The 18,516-nt window shown below is 48.2% G+C and overlaps 1 protein-coding gene across 1 annotated transcript in view; it reads left to right on the top strand.

Moving 5' to 3' along the window:
• The first annotated feature begins 3,447 nt into the window (after positions 1 to 3,447).
• Positions 3,448 to 18,516, top strand: part of SCAMP2 (secretory carrier membrane protein 2) — a 28,921-nt gene continuing 13,852 nt past the window's right edge. Inside the window, exons 1-4 of the mRNA XM_075006866.1 lie at positions 3,448 to 3,588; positions 10,065 to 10,145; positions 11,594 to 11,683; positions 14,702 to 14,819. Of these exons, the coding sequence (XP_074862967.1) occupies positions 3,532 to 3,588; positions 10,065 to 10,145; positions 11,594 to 11,683; positions 14,702 to 14,819 (346 nt within the window). The 5' untranslated portion in view covers positions 3,448 to 3,531. The remainder of the gene's footprint in view (positions 3,589 to 10,064; positions 10,146 to 11,593; positions 11,684 to 14,701; positions 14,820 to 18,516) is intronic.

Here is an 18,516-nt window from a genome sequence, read left to right on the forward strand (position 1 = left end):
TCCTGTGCACCTTAGCGTGTGCAAACCCCATGTGCCCTAATTTTAACCCCCCACCTCCCCCGCACATGTTATGCTTATAAGAAGCACACAGGGTCTTTTTAGAGGGACAAGGGAAGAACACCACATTTACTGAGAATACAGCACCATTATATGCATATAATATATACATATTACTCAGAGGCACACACACACACACACACATTTGTCTTGTGGTTGCTTATAGTTACCAAAGGTTGCTCACTCTAATCCATCGGCCAGCTGGATTAGAGGTGAGTGTGCAGCCAGGTTCTGTTCCTCTGACGTTGACAAGAGGAGAAGAGGAACCCAGCCATGTAGTGGTACACACATCATTTATAGCTCTTAGTCCTCAGTCCCGGTTCTGTCCCACTGCCCCAGGCACGATGAGTCACCAGTCAATGGCAGATGGGTTTGATCCTTTCCCGCTGCCCCAGGTTTCTGTGTGACTCAGCACCTACAGATGGGACTTCATCTTCCTCTCTGGGTGGGTCACTGCTGCAGAGTCCAGTTCTTACTGTTCTTCAGCCTCCGAGTGTTTATTGTGCAGACAGGCTGGCTCCACGGGGTTACTCTTTAAGCATCAAAACCAACAAGAATTACTGTGGCACCTTATAGACTAACAGATATTCTGGAGCATAAATTTTCGTGGGCAAAGACCCGCTTCGTCACATGCATGGGGGTGGGGGTTCCAGAGGAGGATTCAAAGTGGGGCGGGTCTCAGTAAAGGGGAGGGTCAGAGCTGACAAGGTCTATTCAGTCAGGGTGGATATGGCCCATTATCGGTAACAACACGAAGTCTTGTTGCACCTTAGAGACTAACCGATATTATGGAGCATCAGCTTTCGTGGGCAAAGACCCGCTTCAGCAGATGCATGAGATCCATTATTGGTAGTACACATCAAGAGAGGAGAAAACAAGTCCGATCAGCCGGGGGGGATGTGGCCCCTTTAAACATTCACATTCACACTTCCAGGTGGCTCTCACACACACCCATTCTCACAGACAGCACAAATGTTACAGACTCATACAAGAGTAAAATGGAGTTTTAGGTACAGTATGGAATCTGGTACGAAGTGTCTTATGAATATAAAATAATCAATATAAAGGATAATACGGAGGTAGAAAGTAGGATATAAAACAACAAATCTAAAGAGTAATACAAAAGTCTGTGGCCTATTAAAAAGATACAGGGTAATACGCAAGCCCCCCTGTGCCCGAACTTGCAAATGTTGCAGTCCCATACTACACTCCCATGTTGAATAGGAACAGAGAGGGAGCCGTGCCAGTCTATATACTATCAAAACAAAAAAGCAGTCCAGTAGCACTTTAAAGACTAACAAAATAATTTATTAGGTGGTGAGCTTTCGTGGGACAGACCCACTTCTTCAGCCCATAGCCAGACCAGAACAGACTCCATATTTAAGGCACAGAGAACCAAAAATAGTAATCAAGGTGGACAAATCAGACAAAAAAATTATCAAGGTGAGCAAATCAGAGAGTAGAGGGGTAGTGGGGGAGGAGTCAAGAATTAGATTAAGCAAAGTATGCAAACGAGCCCCTACGGTGACCCAGAAAATTTCCATCCTGGTTCAAACCACATGTTAATGTGTCGAATTTGAATATAAAAGAAAGTTCAGCAGCCTCTCTTTCAAGAGTGTTGTGAAAATTCCTCTTCAGTAACACACAGACTCTTAAGTCATTAAGAGAATGGCCCACTCCATTAAAATGCCGGCTTACAGGTTTGTGGATCAAGAGTGTTTTTATGCCTGTTTTGTGCCCATTAACTCTTTATCTAAGAGAGTTTGAAGTCTGTCCAATATACAAAGCATCTCGGCATTGTTGGCACATGATGGCATATATGATGTTAGTTGAGGAACATGAGAATGTGCCCGTGATTCTGTGACTAACCTGGTTAGGTCCAGTGATGATATCTCCAGAAAAGATATGTGCACAAAGCTGGCAGCGGGCTTTGTTGCAAGGAAAAGTCCCAGGACTGGTGTTCCTGCAGTATAGACTGAGGCTGTTGGTGAGAATCCTCATGAGTTTGGGAGGTTGTCTGTAGGAGAGAACAGGTCTGTCACCTAGGGCCTTCTGGAGTGTGGCATCCTAATTAAGGATAGGTTGTAGGTCCTTAATAATTTGTTACAGTGGTTTGAGTTGGGGGCTGTAGGTGATGACCAGTGGTGTTCTGTTCTTGGCTTTTTGGGTCTATCTTGGAGTAGCTGGTCTCTGGGTATTTGTCTGGCCCTGTTGGTTTGTTTGTTTATTTCTCCTGATGGGTAATTCAGGTTGATGAATATTTGCTAGAGATCTTGTAGTTTTTGGTCTCTGTCAGTAGGATCAGAGCAAATGCGATTGTACCTAAGGGCTTGACTGTGAACAATGGATCTAGTTATATGTGCAGGATGGAAGCTAGAAGCGTGTAGGCAAGTATAGCGATCCATGGGTTTCCGGTACAGTGTGATACAGATCAGGCCATCCTTGATTTGTAGTGTAGTGTCCAGGAAATATATCTCTGGCATGGAGTAATCAAGGCATAAGTTGATGGTGGGGTGCAGAGTGTTAAAGTGTCTGTGGAGTTCTTGTAGAGTCTCTGTACCATGGGTCCAAATCATAACAGTGTCATCAGTGTATCTTAAGTCGAGAAGGGATAATAGGGGACGAAAGCTGAGGAATCATTGTTCCAGGGCAGCCATAAAAACACTCCCATGTGTGCAATCTCTCCACGCTGTTATCTTCTGCATGTTACTCTCCCCTATGTGCAATCCCATTGGGTACTGTACCTTCCCCACAATACACCCCCATGCCCTCGACCTTCCCCACTCTGCACACCCATGCCACTTGTCTGTTTTACACCCCGTGTACAATCCCCCACGTGCCAGCCCTCCCCTACCTCAGACCTCCCCCCGTGTGCCATACCTTTCCCATTCTGCACCCCCATATGTCCCATCCTCCTGGTGCTGTATCCTCCCCACTCTACACCCCATGACTGCAACCCTGCACACACAGCCTCATCCCTACTTATGCAATCGCTACTGTACCCTGCCTTCCCAACAACACCCCCGTGTGCAGTCCTGTGTGTACACTGCCGCGTGCGTGCAACTCCTTCTGCACACCCCTCCTCCCACTACACGCAACCCCTATGTGCACCCAGCAACGCTCCCCCACGTTATGCAATACGCCGGTGCAGCGCCACGTGCAACCCAGGGACGCACCGCCCATCTGACAGCAGGCTCCGCCCCCAGGCGCCGTACCCGCCGTCACGCCGTCGGGGTGGGGAGGAGGGGGCACGCGTGCGCGCATGCGTACCCGCCGCGTGGCGTCAGACGTTACACGCCCAGCGGCGCATGCGCTGGGAGCCGCCCAGCCTGTGAGGTAACAAACTTCGTTTGTCACGTGGCAGAAACCGGTCGCTGCCCCGCCCTTCTGACGGAGGCGCACGCGCAGTCTCGCTCCCGGAAGCGTCCGGTTTCCCGGGAGCAGGAAGCGAGCGGCGCGGGCGCGGGCGCTGCCATGTCGGCCTACGACACCAATCCGTTCGCCGACCCGGTGGACGTGAACCCCTTCCAGGTAGGGCCGGGCCCGCGCCCGCGCCGCGCTGACCCGCTCCGCCCAAGCGGGGGCGGGGCCCCGATCCTGTGGGGAGCCCCGGGGCTGGGGGAGGCGGGGCCAGCCCCACGCTGGGGGGGGCCACAAAACGGCCCTGCGCCCCCAGGTTGTGGGGCTGCCTCGGGTGGTCTCCCTTCTCCCCCCGCCCCTTGGGGAGCCGCCCGCCCCGCCCCGCCCCGCGCTGCAGACGCCCCGGGAGCCGGGCTGGGCTGGAGAGTTGGAGGCATTGCCCGGGACAGTGGCGGGCTGCGCTCAGCCCCAGGTGCAGCTTTCTGGGCGCTGCAGCCGCTCCTGCGGGAGGCCTGAGTCTGATGTGTCCGCAAACGGCTGATAGAAGTGGATCTGCGTCGCCCCAGCCCGGCGGAGAGGCCCCCCCACCCCCGTCCTGGGTGGTATTGCCTGTGCATGAGAGATGCTCCGTGGAGCGAGTCTGTGGGAGCGCTGGGAACCGAACCCAGGTCCAGTGTATTAACCTCCAGATTGTCCTTTCTCTTTTGCATTTTTGAAGCTTCTCTTGGGAAATAGCCTTTCATCAGAGTGCGAGACTCCAAGTGCAGCTGGCCTCGTTTAGGAGAGATCACCGTCCCTTTGCATTTCAAGGGCTAGTGGGTCCCAATCTTTTTCAGCATTTGTTTCTGCTTGTTAGGCTAATACGTTGGCCGTATCCGCCAGTGCTTGCAGTCGCCCCCCCATATTATGAAAGTCAGGTTTGCAACTTGTCAAGCTTTATCGAAGGCAACTTGTGTTACCTTGTCCACTCGCTGTAACCAGTTCTACGTTGATGTGTACACAGCAGTGTGAGACAAGAACCAGGCCAACTCTGCGTGTGTGCGTGTTGAGGTGAATGGGAGTCAGTCATGAGATGGTATCAGGATGAAGTATTGGTGCACCTGATATACCAGCATGTCATATATTCCTGTCATTTGCTATCCCGCGGTATAACAATGCAACTGTTGGTTTGTTTCACGTTCTGTGTTCATTTGTGCAATGTTATTTACATGTGCTTGTTATCCTCTGACAGTATAGAGTTAAGTGCATACCAAAAGAGTTTGGCTGCCTGGGCAGACTAAGAGAGAGCACCTCAGAAATCCCCTGAGACCCTGTAAATGCTCTAAATATTGCCTGGACTCTTTCTATACAGCACTAATGTCTGCATGTGCTGCCTTGAAATCTGGAGTTAGGGCTGAGGTATGTGAACATCTGGGGCATCGCTGGGTCTTAATGGCCACCTATTAGCTTCTTCCTGTCCCTGTTCTGTGGCTCTGATTCTTCTGCAGAGGATCTAGTTCTGTTAAACGTGAAAGCCATCAGGAGAACACTCTACCTGAGAGAGCATCTCATGCACCTGATGAAGTGGGTCTTTGCCCACGGAAGCTTATGCTCCAAAATATCTGTTAGTCTATAAGGTGCCACAGGACTTCTTGTTGTTCTTGAAGATACAGACTAACACGGCTACCTCTCTGATACCTGAGAAAGAGCCATTCGAGTGGTAGTGAAGCCATTTAACAGGCAGTTGCCAACCCCACTATATACCATGAGTTTCTAAATTTACTGTTAGTCGACAAGACCTTAGTTTACAATCTGCAGTAAAAATATTTCATTCTTGTGTTGCCGAAGATTATAAAATCATATCTCCAAAAATTGATCAGAAGAAGTGGGTCTGTCCTACGAGAGCTCATCACCCAATAAATCATTGAATAGTAACAGAGAGTAAGCCGTGCTAGTCTATACACTATCAAAACAAAAAGCAGTCAAGTGTGTTGGTCTTTAAAGCGCTACATTTCTGCTGCTTTGTTTTGTTGGAGTACAGTCTAACACGGCCACCTCTCTGTTACTATCTCCAAAAACTGTCATCCCTCCCTGTCTGGGCTGCTGTCAGGCATAGGGGCACCAATTTAGTAGTGCTACAGACATCCTAAGGATGGCAGAAGGAAGGAGAAACTATTTTGTGCAAACCCAAGTGGAAATGGAAATATTTGCTGGAGTGTGTTTGAGAGCTAAAAGTGGCTTGTGACTTTTTTTTTTGTTGCCATCTTTATTGGGCACACCGAATGACGTGGAAATAAGAATATTGTCCATTTCCATATGGGGGGCAGTAAATGTTCTGTTTTGTGCATAATCATGCTATCACAACATCCCTGGGCAAACTCCTTGATCAAACAGAAAGATCAGATAAAATCTAGAACCAGGTGACTAGGGTGGCAGTCTTCTATTTTTTAATAGTCCAGGTAAAGCAGGTTAGAGAAGTCAGAGGTGTGTATGTGTTCTGGCTGTCTGCCAAAGAAGGCTTTCCATTCCCACTGAATGGCATGCAAAGGTAACTTCAGTTGTCTCTTTTCAGTAAGGTTCTTATTCATCTGGTGTGAGGCTCTTTTGGGGCAGGGGAGGTAGTTTGGTCTTATTTGAGTAGTTTAATATGAACTCTTTGGACGTGAACACGAAGTAGTCTTGTGCCGCCTTATAGACTAACATATTTTGGAGCATAAGCTTTGGTGGGCAGAGACCCCTTTCGTCAGACGCATCTGATGAAGCGGGTCTTTGCCCAGGAAAGCTTATGCTCCAAAATATCTGTTAGCCTATAAGGAGCCACAGGACTTCTTCGTGTTCTCGAACATACAGACTAACACGGCCGCCTCTCTAATCTTCAGACATGGTGTGTCTAATGTAACGAACAAGCTGGGGTAAAAGTTCCTGTTCATTTGTCCATTGGCTCCTAAGACTTCAAACTGGTTCTTTGATAAGAAAATGTGCTCGCCCAAATTTTATGTCTGTGGTATCAATAAATAAATTTAAATCAAAATGTTGTAGTAAGCCAGTAGCAAAGAATTAAGCCTTTTTCTTTTGACGCTGAACAAAGAGCTTTATTGGAATAAGAAAAGTAGCACTGTCAAGTAAGCTTGCCTGAAGCTTCTGCCTGCATTTTCCTCCAGCCGTCATCCGACCTGATTGCCTGTCCCAGATTTAAGGAAATGGTTCTGATATCTTCCCAGTCATTGCTGGAGTTGTCTAAGGACATTGCTCTGGGTTCTGCCTATTCTGTTTTGGACTCTTGCATCATGGTTTCTCATTCATGATCTGTTTTCTAAGTGTGTGATTCTCACTTGGGTTTATTTTCAGTTTTGTGTGTTGCTTTGATATGGAGGAAAATGCTTCTACCACCACAGTCTGATGGACTTAGAAGAGAAACTATGTAATTTATTTCAACTTGAAGTGAAAACTTTAATGGCTGAATAACTGTGAATATCAGATAGACAACAAGGGTAAGGGAGTGTCTTTTCCTGGATCAGCTTCTGTTGGTGGAAAGGCTGAAGTTTTTGGAGTTACACAGAGTATAGACCCAAAGAGCTCTGCGTAGCTAGAGAGCTTGTCTCTTTTGCCAATAGAAGTTGGTCCAGTTGAAGCTATTAGTTCATTCATCTTATCCTGGGGCAAATGCTTTTACCACAATACTGCAAACAACTACAGACATTGTCCATCTGACTTGAAATCTAGATCATGATTATGCAGAATAGCAGTAGTCCAATTGAGTGGTCTGGCAGTTCACATATTGTGTTAATGGGACAATTCTTTATCATACCCTTAATACCTTAGCCATTATGTGGACTCCTTCGGATTTGTCATGCCCCGTTTTCCTTCTCCATGTGGAAGCGGACCAGAATATTCTTGGTTTTGCAGCAAACAGATACTGACGCATTAGGACCACCTGTTCATGCACTTAGGAAAACAGCACTGACAGAGTTCCTGTGTGGACAGTATTCCTAGGAGTAGACATTGAAACTGTCATAGAATCATAGGGTTGGAGTCATCAAGTCCAACCCTCCCTTGAAAGCACGACCAATCTCGGTGAAATCATCCCAGACAGGGCTTTTAAGTTTATTCTTCCACCTCCCTAGGTAGCCCATTCCAGAACTTCACTGCTCTCCTAATGAAGTAGTTTTTCTTGATATTCAACGTAGACCTCGCCCACAGCAACTTGAGACCATTGCTCCTCGTTCTGTCATCTGTCACCACGGAGAACAACCTCTCTTCTTCATCTTTGGAACCCCCCTGCAGGTAGTTGAAGGCCGCTATCTCCCCACAGGTATTATAAAGACTAAATTCTGCAAAAGTTGATGACTGAGGCTTCTTCCTCCCCCCAACCCTTCCAGCTCCCGGCGCATTTGTGGTTACATCCAGGGAAGGTAGATTGTTGACATGTGCTTCACTCTGTGGAAGAGGTGGTGGAGTAGAAATGCCCCCCTTATTCTGGGAATCCCCTGCTGGGGAATAGGTTCCATGGAATGTTTCTGCAACTATTCACTCTGCCTGGTGAATGCAGTTCTGCACCTGAGAATCTGCCCCTGTTTTCTGTGGCTTCATCCTGGAGTGATTCATCAGCTTGTACAGCCAGTTAGCTAGGGAGTGTCTAATCTTTTGGGTTACCTAAAGTTACTCATTAAACAGAGTCCACATTGTCTACACATGCGATCAGAAAGCTCGACTGGAAGTCAAGAGTCCTGTGTGCAGTATGTTTAAGCCAATTGACTTTCCCTGGGTTGACAGCTCTGATGTCAGGATGCTTACACAACAGGAAACTTTACCAACCTTTACATATCTGAATTTGCTCTTTCTCCTTCCTGCCCAGCCAAGCAAGTACCCATTGCCCCATTGACAAAAATAAAACGGCTTGTTCTGATAAAGACGTTGGTTGCTGGGGAGGTTGAAGGCACCTGGCTCAAGCAGACCGCCAGAGATAAAATTACACCACTGTTCAGTTTGGGAGCATGATTTTTTCCAAGAAGCAACTGCACCTCATTCTGTCTTTGGGTGAAAGAATGCTTCAGGCTCAGCAGCTGTCGGTGTCTGGCTATTACAGGGAGGGCCTTTAGCAAAGTCCAGCTTTGTGCTGTATAACTTCTTTCCTAGAAACTGCCTCCCATGATGCTTGAGTGAAATAAATTGCAACCGATGGAGGAGCAAAGTTGTCTTCAGAAGAGATACAGGAAGGGGTTTCATAGCAGTAAGATTATGGGGGCCCAGTACCGAGTGGAGGAAGAGGAAGTTGATGCTCTGGCTGAAATCTGGGTTTAAACCTATAGCATGATAACGTGATCAATTCATCTTAACCCACAGTCTCCCTCTTCGTAGCTGTTGTGCCTTTTCAGAATGGATACTTGGGGTGATAGTTTGGTAGCCCAGAGGTCTGCATGAAAGCAGTTTGGGCTAGCTGATGTGTCTTGGTTAGCCTGCCTTTCTGCCTGCAACCTGTCCGACTAATCTCCGCTGCACTTGATTGAGAGCCTGCCATCCTGAGGATGGTGGGCCTTAAGCAAAGGCAAGACTGCAGCCTCACCCCAGCATGTTTCTTCAGCTCTGCAAACAACTTCAGGGAGCTGTTGCCTAGTGGGTAAAGTTGAGGGATGAGCAGGCCTACCAAGGGCAGGGGAGGGAGGGCGGCAAAGGGACCAGATGCCCCAGGCCCGGAGCTCCCAGGACCCTTCCAAGTGCTCTGGCTGTGCATTGCTGCGTGTGCTCCATTTTGGGCAGCACTTAGAGCTGATTGCCCTTCGGCCCCATACCTGGGTCCCTTCCCACCTTGCCCAGAGCCCACAGTGGCTGTCTGCTGTGCTGTGTATGAGAGGAAATCTGAGTCGTACTTCCAAGTGTGCTGAAGACTCTTTGGTCTAGAGCAGGTTAATGCCTTTCTGTCTGAGTTTCAGTAAGTAAAAGCATTAAGGCGTTGTCTGTACCGCCCCTGGCCATTGACTGCAGGTATGCAACTTCAGCTACATGAATAATGTAGCTGAAGTCAGTGTCCTAGAGCAGTAAGCAGCTCTAATCTTCACAGCTGATGCTCTCCCATGGACTCTGGTGGAGTACCGAGTTGACGGGAGAGTACTCGGTGGTTGATTTATCATGTCTATGCTAGGCATGATAAATCGACCCCCGCTAGATCAATCGCTGCGTGTGGATCCAGCCCATACTGAAGACATGCGCTAAGTGTTTAGAACACAGCAGGCCTGTTGACGGGAAGGGGCAAGGGGAGGGCAGTTGCACAGGGACTTGGCATTTCAAAGGGGCTCCAAGCCCTGGCAGCTGCTGTTTCTCCTTCGGCAGCTCAGTGCCCTGAGCTCTGGGCCCCTTTGAACCAACAGCATCAGTCTGCGTGGCTGTGAAGGAGCTGGTGGGAGGGGAGCACAGCACTGTGGTCTGGGCAGTGCTAAGGGCTGATGTGTCCCCTTCTTCCACACCTGGCCACCCTTTCTGGGGTGCAGAGCCGGGTCCCGCTCCTGCCTTGCCCCTGGGGCCTCCTGCAACGTAGTGTTGCTTTCTGAAGTCATTGATGTTGCTTCGCTTAACCCGTGTAAGGAACATGAAAAACAGGTTGTCTGGAGGCTTCTCTTGTTTTTCTTTAACTCCTCCCTATCTCTTACCCGCCCTTTCCCTTTCTCTTTCAGGATCCCTCTGTGACACAGCTGACAAATGCTAATCAGAGCAGCTTGGATGAGTTCAATCCCTTCTCTGAGAACTCCCGGCTGGTAAGTGGCTCACGTGTTTGCACTAAATATCTACACACCCTTTGTATCAGGCAGCTGGGTCCCTTGGTAGAAGAGACCATAAAATGAACGAGGCTTTCACCGATCTGTTCCAAGTGGACAATGACCGGTTACATGCACAATATGCTTCTCTTGAGTTTTTCAGTCACCGCCAGCCTTGCCTTGAGTTCGTGGCCGAGGCAATCCCGAAGCGTGAAGCACAGGTCTCATGCCAAGGGATGTAAGATTGGCCTGAGCAAGTTCAAAGCCTCTTTAGTCAATTTCATGGTCACAGGATTTTTTAAAAGTGTCCTTGTTTCTGATATTAAATCTGAAACTTACGTTGTAACTGGGGGAGTTTTGACCCAAGGGGGGATGGGGCGCATAGGGGGCTCACAATATTGCCACCCTAACTTCTGTACTACTGTTGGCAGTGGTGCTGCCGGGGGAGGCCTAGCCAGCAGCTGCAGAGCTACCTGCAGCCAGGAGAGGTTCCCAGACCTGGGTCTGACCCAGCTCTGCGGGGTGACCCCCACAAGAGAAGGACGTGTCTCATCCCTCTCCAGACTGGCCAGGACTAGCATCTGGAGACTGTGAGAGCCCCCAGCTCTGCCACTCAACTATGCTAGCCAGACTTCACAGGAGAGATCGGACTTCATGCTACATCATGCATTTTTCATGGCTGTGAATTTGATAGGGCCTTAGACATAAGGATCAAGCTGAGTTTCTCTGTTGGGAGAAGGATTACTGGTGTGGTAGCAGTGTTAGCATGATGCTTAGGAGCAGCACTAATAAGGTTGTAGGCGGGTAGTGTGGGAAGCAGGAAACTGGGGAGGACCAACAGCCACCGTTCAGACAATAGATCAAAGCACCATTAGTCTCTCCCCTGGCACGTGATGGTACCTGTAATGCTTGGGTGGTGTCAGTCTCCACAGGGTAGAACCTCAGGCAAATGAGCACCCGAGTTCGGAAGTGACCCATCAACCCCACACCTCGTTTGGAACCGGAAGGAAGCAACCAGGCAGCTGCAGAGACCCAAAACCAAAGCAAATATTGTTCCGTACGATGTAAAAAGAGCACTCAAAAGGGAACTCAGCATTTTTCTCCTGCCTGGCACCGTTTCAAAGTCTCATTAAGTCCAGGTTCAGCTGTAAACGTTTGAAAGAAGCCCCATACCGTTTTGTTATGAACATTTCAGAATGAAACCAACCTCCCTTCCTGAGGGACCTCTCAGGTTCTGCCGTCTTATGCTCAGGTGCACCGTGATGATCCGCTGAGTTCAGAATTGAAATAAAGCTGCTTGTGTAGGAGGGAGCTCATTGTTCCTGGGTGTCCGGGCCTGGACTCCAGTTTGGCGCACACCTACCTGAAGCACTTGTCTTGAGCAGTTCCTAGAGCTGACTGAAGCGATGTTTACAATGCTCATTTGCTGTGTTACTCTCTTTGTCCAGACAAATGGAGCAAAGACGGTTCCGGCCACACAGCCTGCTGCCCCTTCGCAGCCTGCAGTCCTACAGCCATCTGTGGAACCTACTCCGCAGGTAGTGTACCCAGCCGCCACCTTCCTGCGAAGGGTTGGCGAGCTCGCTCCCTGTCTTTCACTCAGAAAAGCTGTTGGAAAACAAACTACCCTCTCTGCATCTTACAGGCCACCAAGAAGATGGGGATTTGATTCCGTTGGGTCGGGTATGGGAGGATGCAGACAACTAGCTCTGCCCTGATTTATGTTTATAACATAGACTGGCATTGCAGTGGGAACAAATAGCCTTGCAGATAACTCAGAGGCTATGTAAAGCCCCTGTTCTTTCCCTCTGCTGCTGAAACTGACGCTGCTTTTGTGTCCTGTTTCGCTTGGCCTTCTCGCACAGCACCACTTGTAACGTGTTAATGGTGTTAGCTTAGTTTCAGGGAGAGAGCGGTCGCACTCGGCTCTGCGAGTGTGGACACAGTGCAGTTGTGTGTTGCAGCTGCTGCTTAGACAGGCCAGCAAGTACCAGCCACCCAGGTTCATCTCGGCGAGCAAGAATTCAGAGAGGGAGAGGCTGCTAGGAGAAGATTTCCATTCTCAGAATAGCCGCAAGGTAAAAAAGATGCAGAGGAAGGTAGGCAAAGTACAGTGAAGAGAGGGGATTTCACTGCCTTTTGCTTGCGCCTGCAAAATCTCCTGTCACAGGTTAAGAGGTTGCCTCTGTTTCATAACCCCAGAAGTCTCTTCCCCTTCAGTGCAAATAGCTTCACCTTTAACCCTCACCTCTGGGTTCAGGGTGGCCAACCTGAGCATGAGAGAGAGCCAGAGTTTACCAGTGTACATTGCCAAAGAGCCACAGTGCTCTGCCAGCAACCCCCATCCAATCCCACCTCCTGCCCATGAGTGTTTCTCTGTGCCTCCTCTCCACTGGGATCAGCTGTGTCACAGCATGCAGGAGGTCCTAGGGAAGGAGGGAGAAGAGAGGATGGGGTAGGCTTAGAGGTGAGGGCAAGAAGGGGTGGGACTGGGGGAATTACAGAATCCGAGCACTGGAGGGAACCTCAGGGTGTTGTCAGGTTCAGTCCCCTGCACCCATTGTAAGTCCAAGCACCACCTACACCTGTGATACCCAACTGATTTTGCAGCAGTAGCCGCTATAAAGAGCTAGCCACGTTGTCCAGAAAATACATTTATTGTTCAAGCCAGCTAGCAACAGTCAACCAGCCCCGTGTGGCTAGGGCGTTGGACACCCCGGATCTAGACCATAAAGGGTAGAACGGGGCAGAGCTGGGGCTGAGCAGCTAGCACCTCTGGAAAGGTTGCTCCTGTAGCCCCAGCCCCCGAGTTGGCACCTGTGTAAGGAGGCACATATTAACTTCTGAAGAGCCACAGGTTGGCCACCCCATCTTAGGCCAACCAGGAACGTTTTGCATCCAGCATGTCCTCAGCCTGCTGGATGTTGCTGAAACACCCATTAATGTGTGATGTGTGTGCATCCCCCGCTTCCCTAAGGAAGGGACCCTCTCCCTGCCATGCGTGTAAAAGGCACACAGGATCTTTCTCGGGGAAAAGGCAATGCGCCACATTTCAGAATACAGTTGAAAAGCAGTTAGCCTATGCTCTGGCGCACACACACGCACTTGTTATAGTTATTGTTAGCAGTCTGTTGCTCGCTTTCAATTAGTTGGCCAACCTAATGAAATGCAAGGATGTGTCGGGACCAGGTTCCTTTCAACCCGGGCTGAGATCCCAGTGGAAATGACGGACAAACTCCGTCTGTGACAGGGTAGCCACCTTTTTATAGCCGTTTTCGTACATTGGGATAAGAGGATTTTGCATCCTGTTCAAGAGTACTTGCTTTCTCACGTTTCTTCATGTTTCCTTAAGTTCTTACTGTCTCTCTTCTGTGGCCTCATCATGCTGATTCTCATTGATGACTGCCTGTTTCCTCCTTCAGAGCTGTCAGTGTGCCCACTTCTCGCCTTTTAATGAGGATATGCAGCAATAGGGGTCTGTCCTGGTCCCTTCCTGGAACATTTGGTGAAGGTCTTGCATATATTCCTCACTCAAGCAACAGGGGACTTTGATTAGCACGGGGACAATATCAACATTTAGACCGAGAGCTAACCATGTTAGTCTGTGTTCTATCAAAACAAAAAAGCAGTCAAGTAGCACTTTAAAGACTCACAAAATAATTTATCAGGGCTATGTCTACACTAATGAAGATTTCGAAGATTACTAATGGGCGCTGAAATGAATATTCAATGCCTCATTAGCATGCTGCCAGCCACGGCTCTTCAAAATTGCTGCAGATCCCTGCCGCGCGGCCCGTCCAGACAGGAGTCCTTTTCAAAAGGACCCTGCCAACTTCGAAATCTCCTTACTCCTATCTGCTGATAGGAATAAGAGGATTTTGAAGTTCCCAGGGTCCTTTCGGAAAGGACCCCCGTCTGGACGAGCCGCATGGTAGCAAAAAGCGGCAATTTCGAAAAGCCGTGGCCGGCAGCATGCTAATGAGGCGCTGAATATTCATTTCAGCGCCTCATTAATAATCTTCGAAATGGCCATTTGCATGGCCGTTTCGAAGATTTGGGCTAGTGTAGACATGGCCTTGGTGACAAGCTTTCGTGGGACTTCTTCAGCTCATAGCCTTACCAGAACAGACTCGATATATAAAGCACAGATGTCCAAAAGTTATTATCAAGGTTATCAAAAATTGTTGACAATTCTTCTGATTAGTCCACCTTGGTGACAACTTTTGGAGGTCTGTGCTTTATATATCGATTCTGTTCTGGTCTGGCTATGATCTGAAGAAGTGGGTCTGTCCCATGAAAGCTCATCACCTAATAAATTATTGTGTTAGTCTTTAAAGCGCTACTTGAGTGCTCTTTTGTTCTGATAGCATTTGAACAGAGCGTCCAAGTTAGTTTTAACAAACACTCATCCCACTCTTTTACAAGCTGAGTTCAACATCAGATAGCTGTAAACTGCTACCTTGTCCTAAGTTAGACAGAACTAAAATAGAATTTTATACTATATCCCTACATGAATGGCTCTTTGGTTCTGATTGTTTTTCCATGACTCCATCTAGGCTGTAGCCTCAGCTGCCCAAGCGGGACTCCTTCAGCAACAGGAGGAGCTGGAGAGGAAAGCAGCGGAGCTGGAGAGGAAAGAGCGGGAGTTGCAGAATAATGCAGCAGGCTTTAACCGTGAGTAGTGTTTCTTTCCCGGTCTGAATATCCATACTGCCCGTCACGCTGGCCTGAGCCCAAGCATACAAGAGTTCTCCTGTTGTGTGAATGCTGCAGTGTGTTGGACCCCATTCGGTTTTGCTAGGAATGATTTGCATGAGAAATAGCTGTCAGAGCAGTGGGAATTTCCACACACCCTTTCAGTATAATTCTGAGCCATCTCACAACAGCGAGTGTGAATAAAACCTCAGGAGACCAACTCTGAGATCTTGAGCCAGGCCTTCGTCATGCTTTGTTTTTCCTGTAATAGAGGTGGATACTGCTACTTGTCTTCGTCCCACATTCAGCCCATTAGATCATGTGGCATCACTTAACCAATTGTCTGACGCATACTAATATTCTCAGGCACTTCCCTCTGAGTTGCCATTTTATTACAGGAGGTATTTGCGGTGTCATCTAGAGTTAGTGTTGCCCAAGACTGCATTAGAAGATCCTGTTTTCAGTGCCTTACGGTATGGCTATGAGCTGAAGAAGTGGGTCTGTCCCACGAAAGCTCATTGCCTAATAAATTATTTTGTTAGTCTTTAAAGTGCTACTGGACGGCCTTTTTAACTTTGCCAGACTTTAACTCTTCAGGATGAAATTGCCAATGCTGGGTGTAGGTGCCTCAGGCTGAACTTTTTTGGAAAGTTTCAACTACAGTGATTTAGTGACCTCTGAGAATTAAGTTTGGGGGGAAAATTCCTTGTATTTACCCATATTTTATATCCTTGCAACTGTCTTGTTCAAAGCATGGAGCACCAGAGCTTTGCGACTCAGGACTGGATGTTTGGCAGGGTAGTTGCCCGCGTGTCACTCCCCTTAAAATTAACTAAAATTTGGCCAATTCTGAACCTCTGAAAAACTGTTTGGCACAAATTCAGTTGAGGCTAGTTACTTAGCAGAAAAATTCTCAGAAGATTCTGTCAGTATTGGACATGCTACGGTCGAGAGGGAAAAGCAACTTAGGAGGAAGGCTGTTCAATAGCACAGGGGCTAACGGGTCTGTAACCACTCGACTCTACACCGAGGAGCTTTGGGTTTCTGTTCCTCTGCCATCAGCAATAACTGTAGAACTCTGGCAAAGCATCTCATTTCCTGCTAGTAGCTGGTCCAGACCGCCTCCTACTTCTTCCATTTCCATGAATAGCTCAATTGGCAGAAGTCTGTTCTGTAGACCTAAGGCTCTGAAGCCTACTGATGCTCAAGCTGGTGGTCTGAATGGTTCTACGTGGTGGAAGGGTTTTCTTCACGTTTCAGAGTCTGCAGCCTTAATTTTAGTTATTTTTTAAATGCAAAGTTAAGAACTCACGTTAGGAAATGCCAGAATGAAGATTCTGTGCAACTGTAATTTGGCCCTCTTATGCTTCTGAACTGATGCATTCTTTAAATACATGAAGGCCATGAGCTCCCTCCCCACTCACTGTACTGGCTGTTTGGCGCTCGGGGAACATTGTGTAGTGAAACAGACAGTTGTCTGTGGGCCACTCACCTCATTAATTGTCGAAGTTGGAATGTGTGTGGTGAATGGGAGAGAGAGTGTTAGCCGATGGCCAAGGATGTTTGGTGAGGTGCCAGCTATGCCCGTTTTACACCATCCGTGACTTTAACCGCTAGGACTCACTGTCCCTTCGCGGCGGGCAGCCCGGGCCAGGCTGACGGATGCCCCAAGGTCCTAAACACCTGTGACTTTAACTGCTAGAGCTCAGAGCCCCTTCGCAGTGGGCAGTCAACACTGACTGACAGGTGCCGCAATGGCAGCACTAAGAGCCTTTCCACACCCGTGACTTTAACTGCTAGAGCTCAGAGCTCCTTCGCAGTGGGCAGTCAGGATTGACTGACAGGCGCCCCAAGAGTTTGCCCCGTGGAGGCGGCACAACTCAACACTAGGCTCTTAGTACTCTCACCTAATGGCCAGGCTTTATAGCCAAAACGGCTGAGGTTCTTTAATTGTGTTGGCTGCTTTACGGTAACCCAGAGAAACAAGTCAGGCTTATGCACAAACGGTTACCAAAACTTATTAAACTAGATTCTAATCATGTGGTTACAAAATTGCTAGTGCCTACTTATTTAAATGTATAGATGTTACACACACAAACAAGTTACAAAACTGAAGCCACGATCCCAAAGAGGGAAACCAAAGTATAGAGCTCTAGTTCAAAATGTGTGTACACTAAAGATAGGAGATCAGGTGTGGGCGCTTCTTGCCCTCCTTGCATCTCTCGATTCCAGCAGTGCCAAGCCAGGATCGGTCACTCAGCTCCGCAGAAAGACGAATAAGGGACAAGGCTTAGGGACCCTTTCAGCTGCAGAAGCCTTGGGAGGCTGTCACTTATCTGACCAGCAGATAGATAGTGAAAAGCACTCAAAAATCATGGTGCTGTAGGTCCCATACTTATACCTCTGTACTCCTTTATTCTCTTTCTCCTTTCTTATGCCAAATTGGGGCTGGTCTGTCTGGGTGACGCCAGCTCTCGCAAGAGTAGTTTACACTTGCAAGGGAGAGAAACAATAAGTTTCGACTACTGGCCATTCCTTTTATTAGGGTAAATATTTTCCCACCTAGGATGTTGGTGTGTGTGCATCACGTTATTTAGTAGGGGCTAAGAGCCATGTCTGTCACAGCTTCTCTGTCTTCTGTGAGCCTAATCGTTGTATATGTTCCCAGAGGCACATTGTAGCAGCACACCTGTGCTTTCTCACAGCTTCAAAGGCTGTGCTGGAATTTATGTTAAGTGCCCTGTTGTTTTGGCTCCCTTGTTTTCCCAGCAATGCTGGCCTGAGAGGGGGCTGGCTGTCTGGCTACAGAGAGAGAGGTGGGTGACAGGTTTCAGAGGTAGAGGTGTTGGTCTGTTCCTGCAAAAACAACAACGAGTCTGTCGGAGCCTTAAAACTCACAATTTCATTATGGCATAAGCTTTTGTGAGTCGCAGCTCACTTCATCAGATGCATGCAGGGGAAGAGAATGAAACGGGTAGCAGAGGTACAGAGATGGGAGTGTTACAGCAGAGCTAATTCACCCTGGGTGGATGTAGATAAGAAGATGAGAATACCTAAAAGGGGAAAATTCATTATGATAACGAGCGAGCCTTTTCCAGATCCATTCTGACGGTGCAATGCAATACAATGCTTTGAATGAATGTTTTCAAATGAAAATAGGGGGTTTTCTCCCCCTCCCGCCCCCGTGTCAAAAAAAGAAAACAAATGGAGTTTTGGTTAGAAATGACTTTTCAGCCACTGACCCAAAACATCAGTTTTTCCCCTGGCTGTTAGAAGCAGCGCTGTATAGTGTTGTACACTCTGGCAAGTCAGGCGCTTGAAGTCTCGCGTTCCGCACCCAAAATGAATGGACCTTTTTGACAACTTTGGCCTTATTCTCTCTGCTTCCTTTTCCAAACTGTCCAATGGAAATAGAGCCACCGCCCTTGCTCATAGGAGTGTTGTGCAGAAAAATGAATGCAACAGCCACATACTGAATGAAGACGATCCTAAGTAGTATTGAATGTTCATTCACTGATCGAGGCAAGGGGAAAAATACTATGTGATTGTGTAATTAAAGACTACTGTAGTGCATCCACGCAAGGAGGCCAAATTAAGGTTTCATGTGTAACCTTAATTCTGGCATTTCCTTACTTGCTGTTTGCTTTTGCAATTTTAATGTTCTTTTGTTGGAGGT

This window comes from Carettochelys insculpta, chromosome 12 (genome assembly GCF_033958435.1).
Source record: "Carettochelys insculpta isolate YL-2023 chromosome 12, ASM3395843v1, whole genome shotgun sequence".
NCBI lineage: Eukaryota > Metazoa > Chordata > Testudines > Carettochelyidae > Carettochelys > Carettochelys insculpta.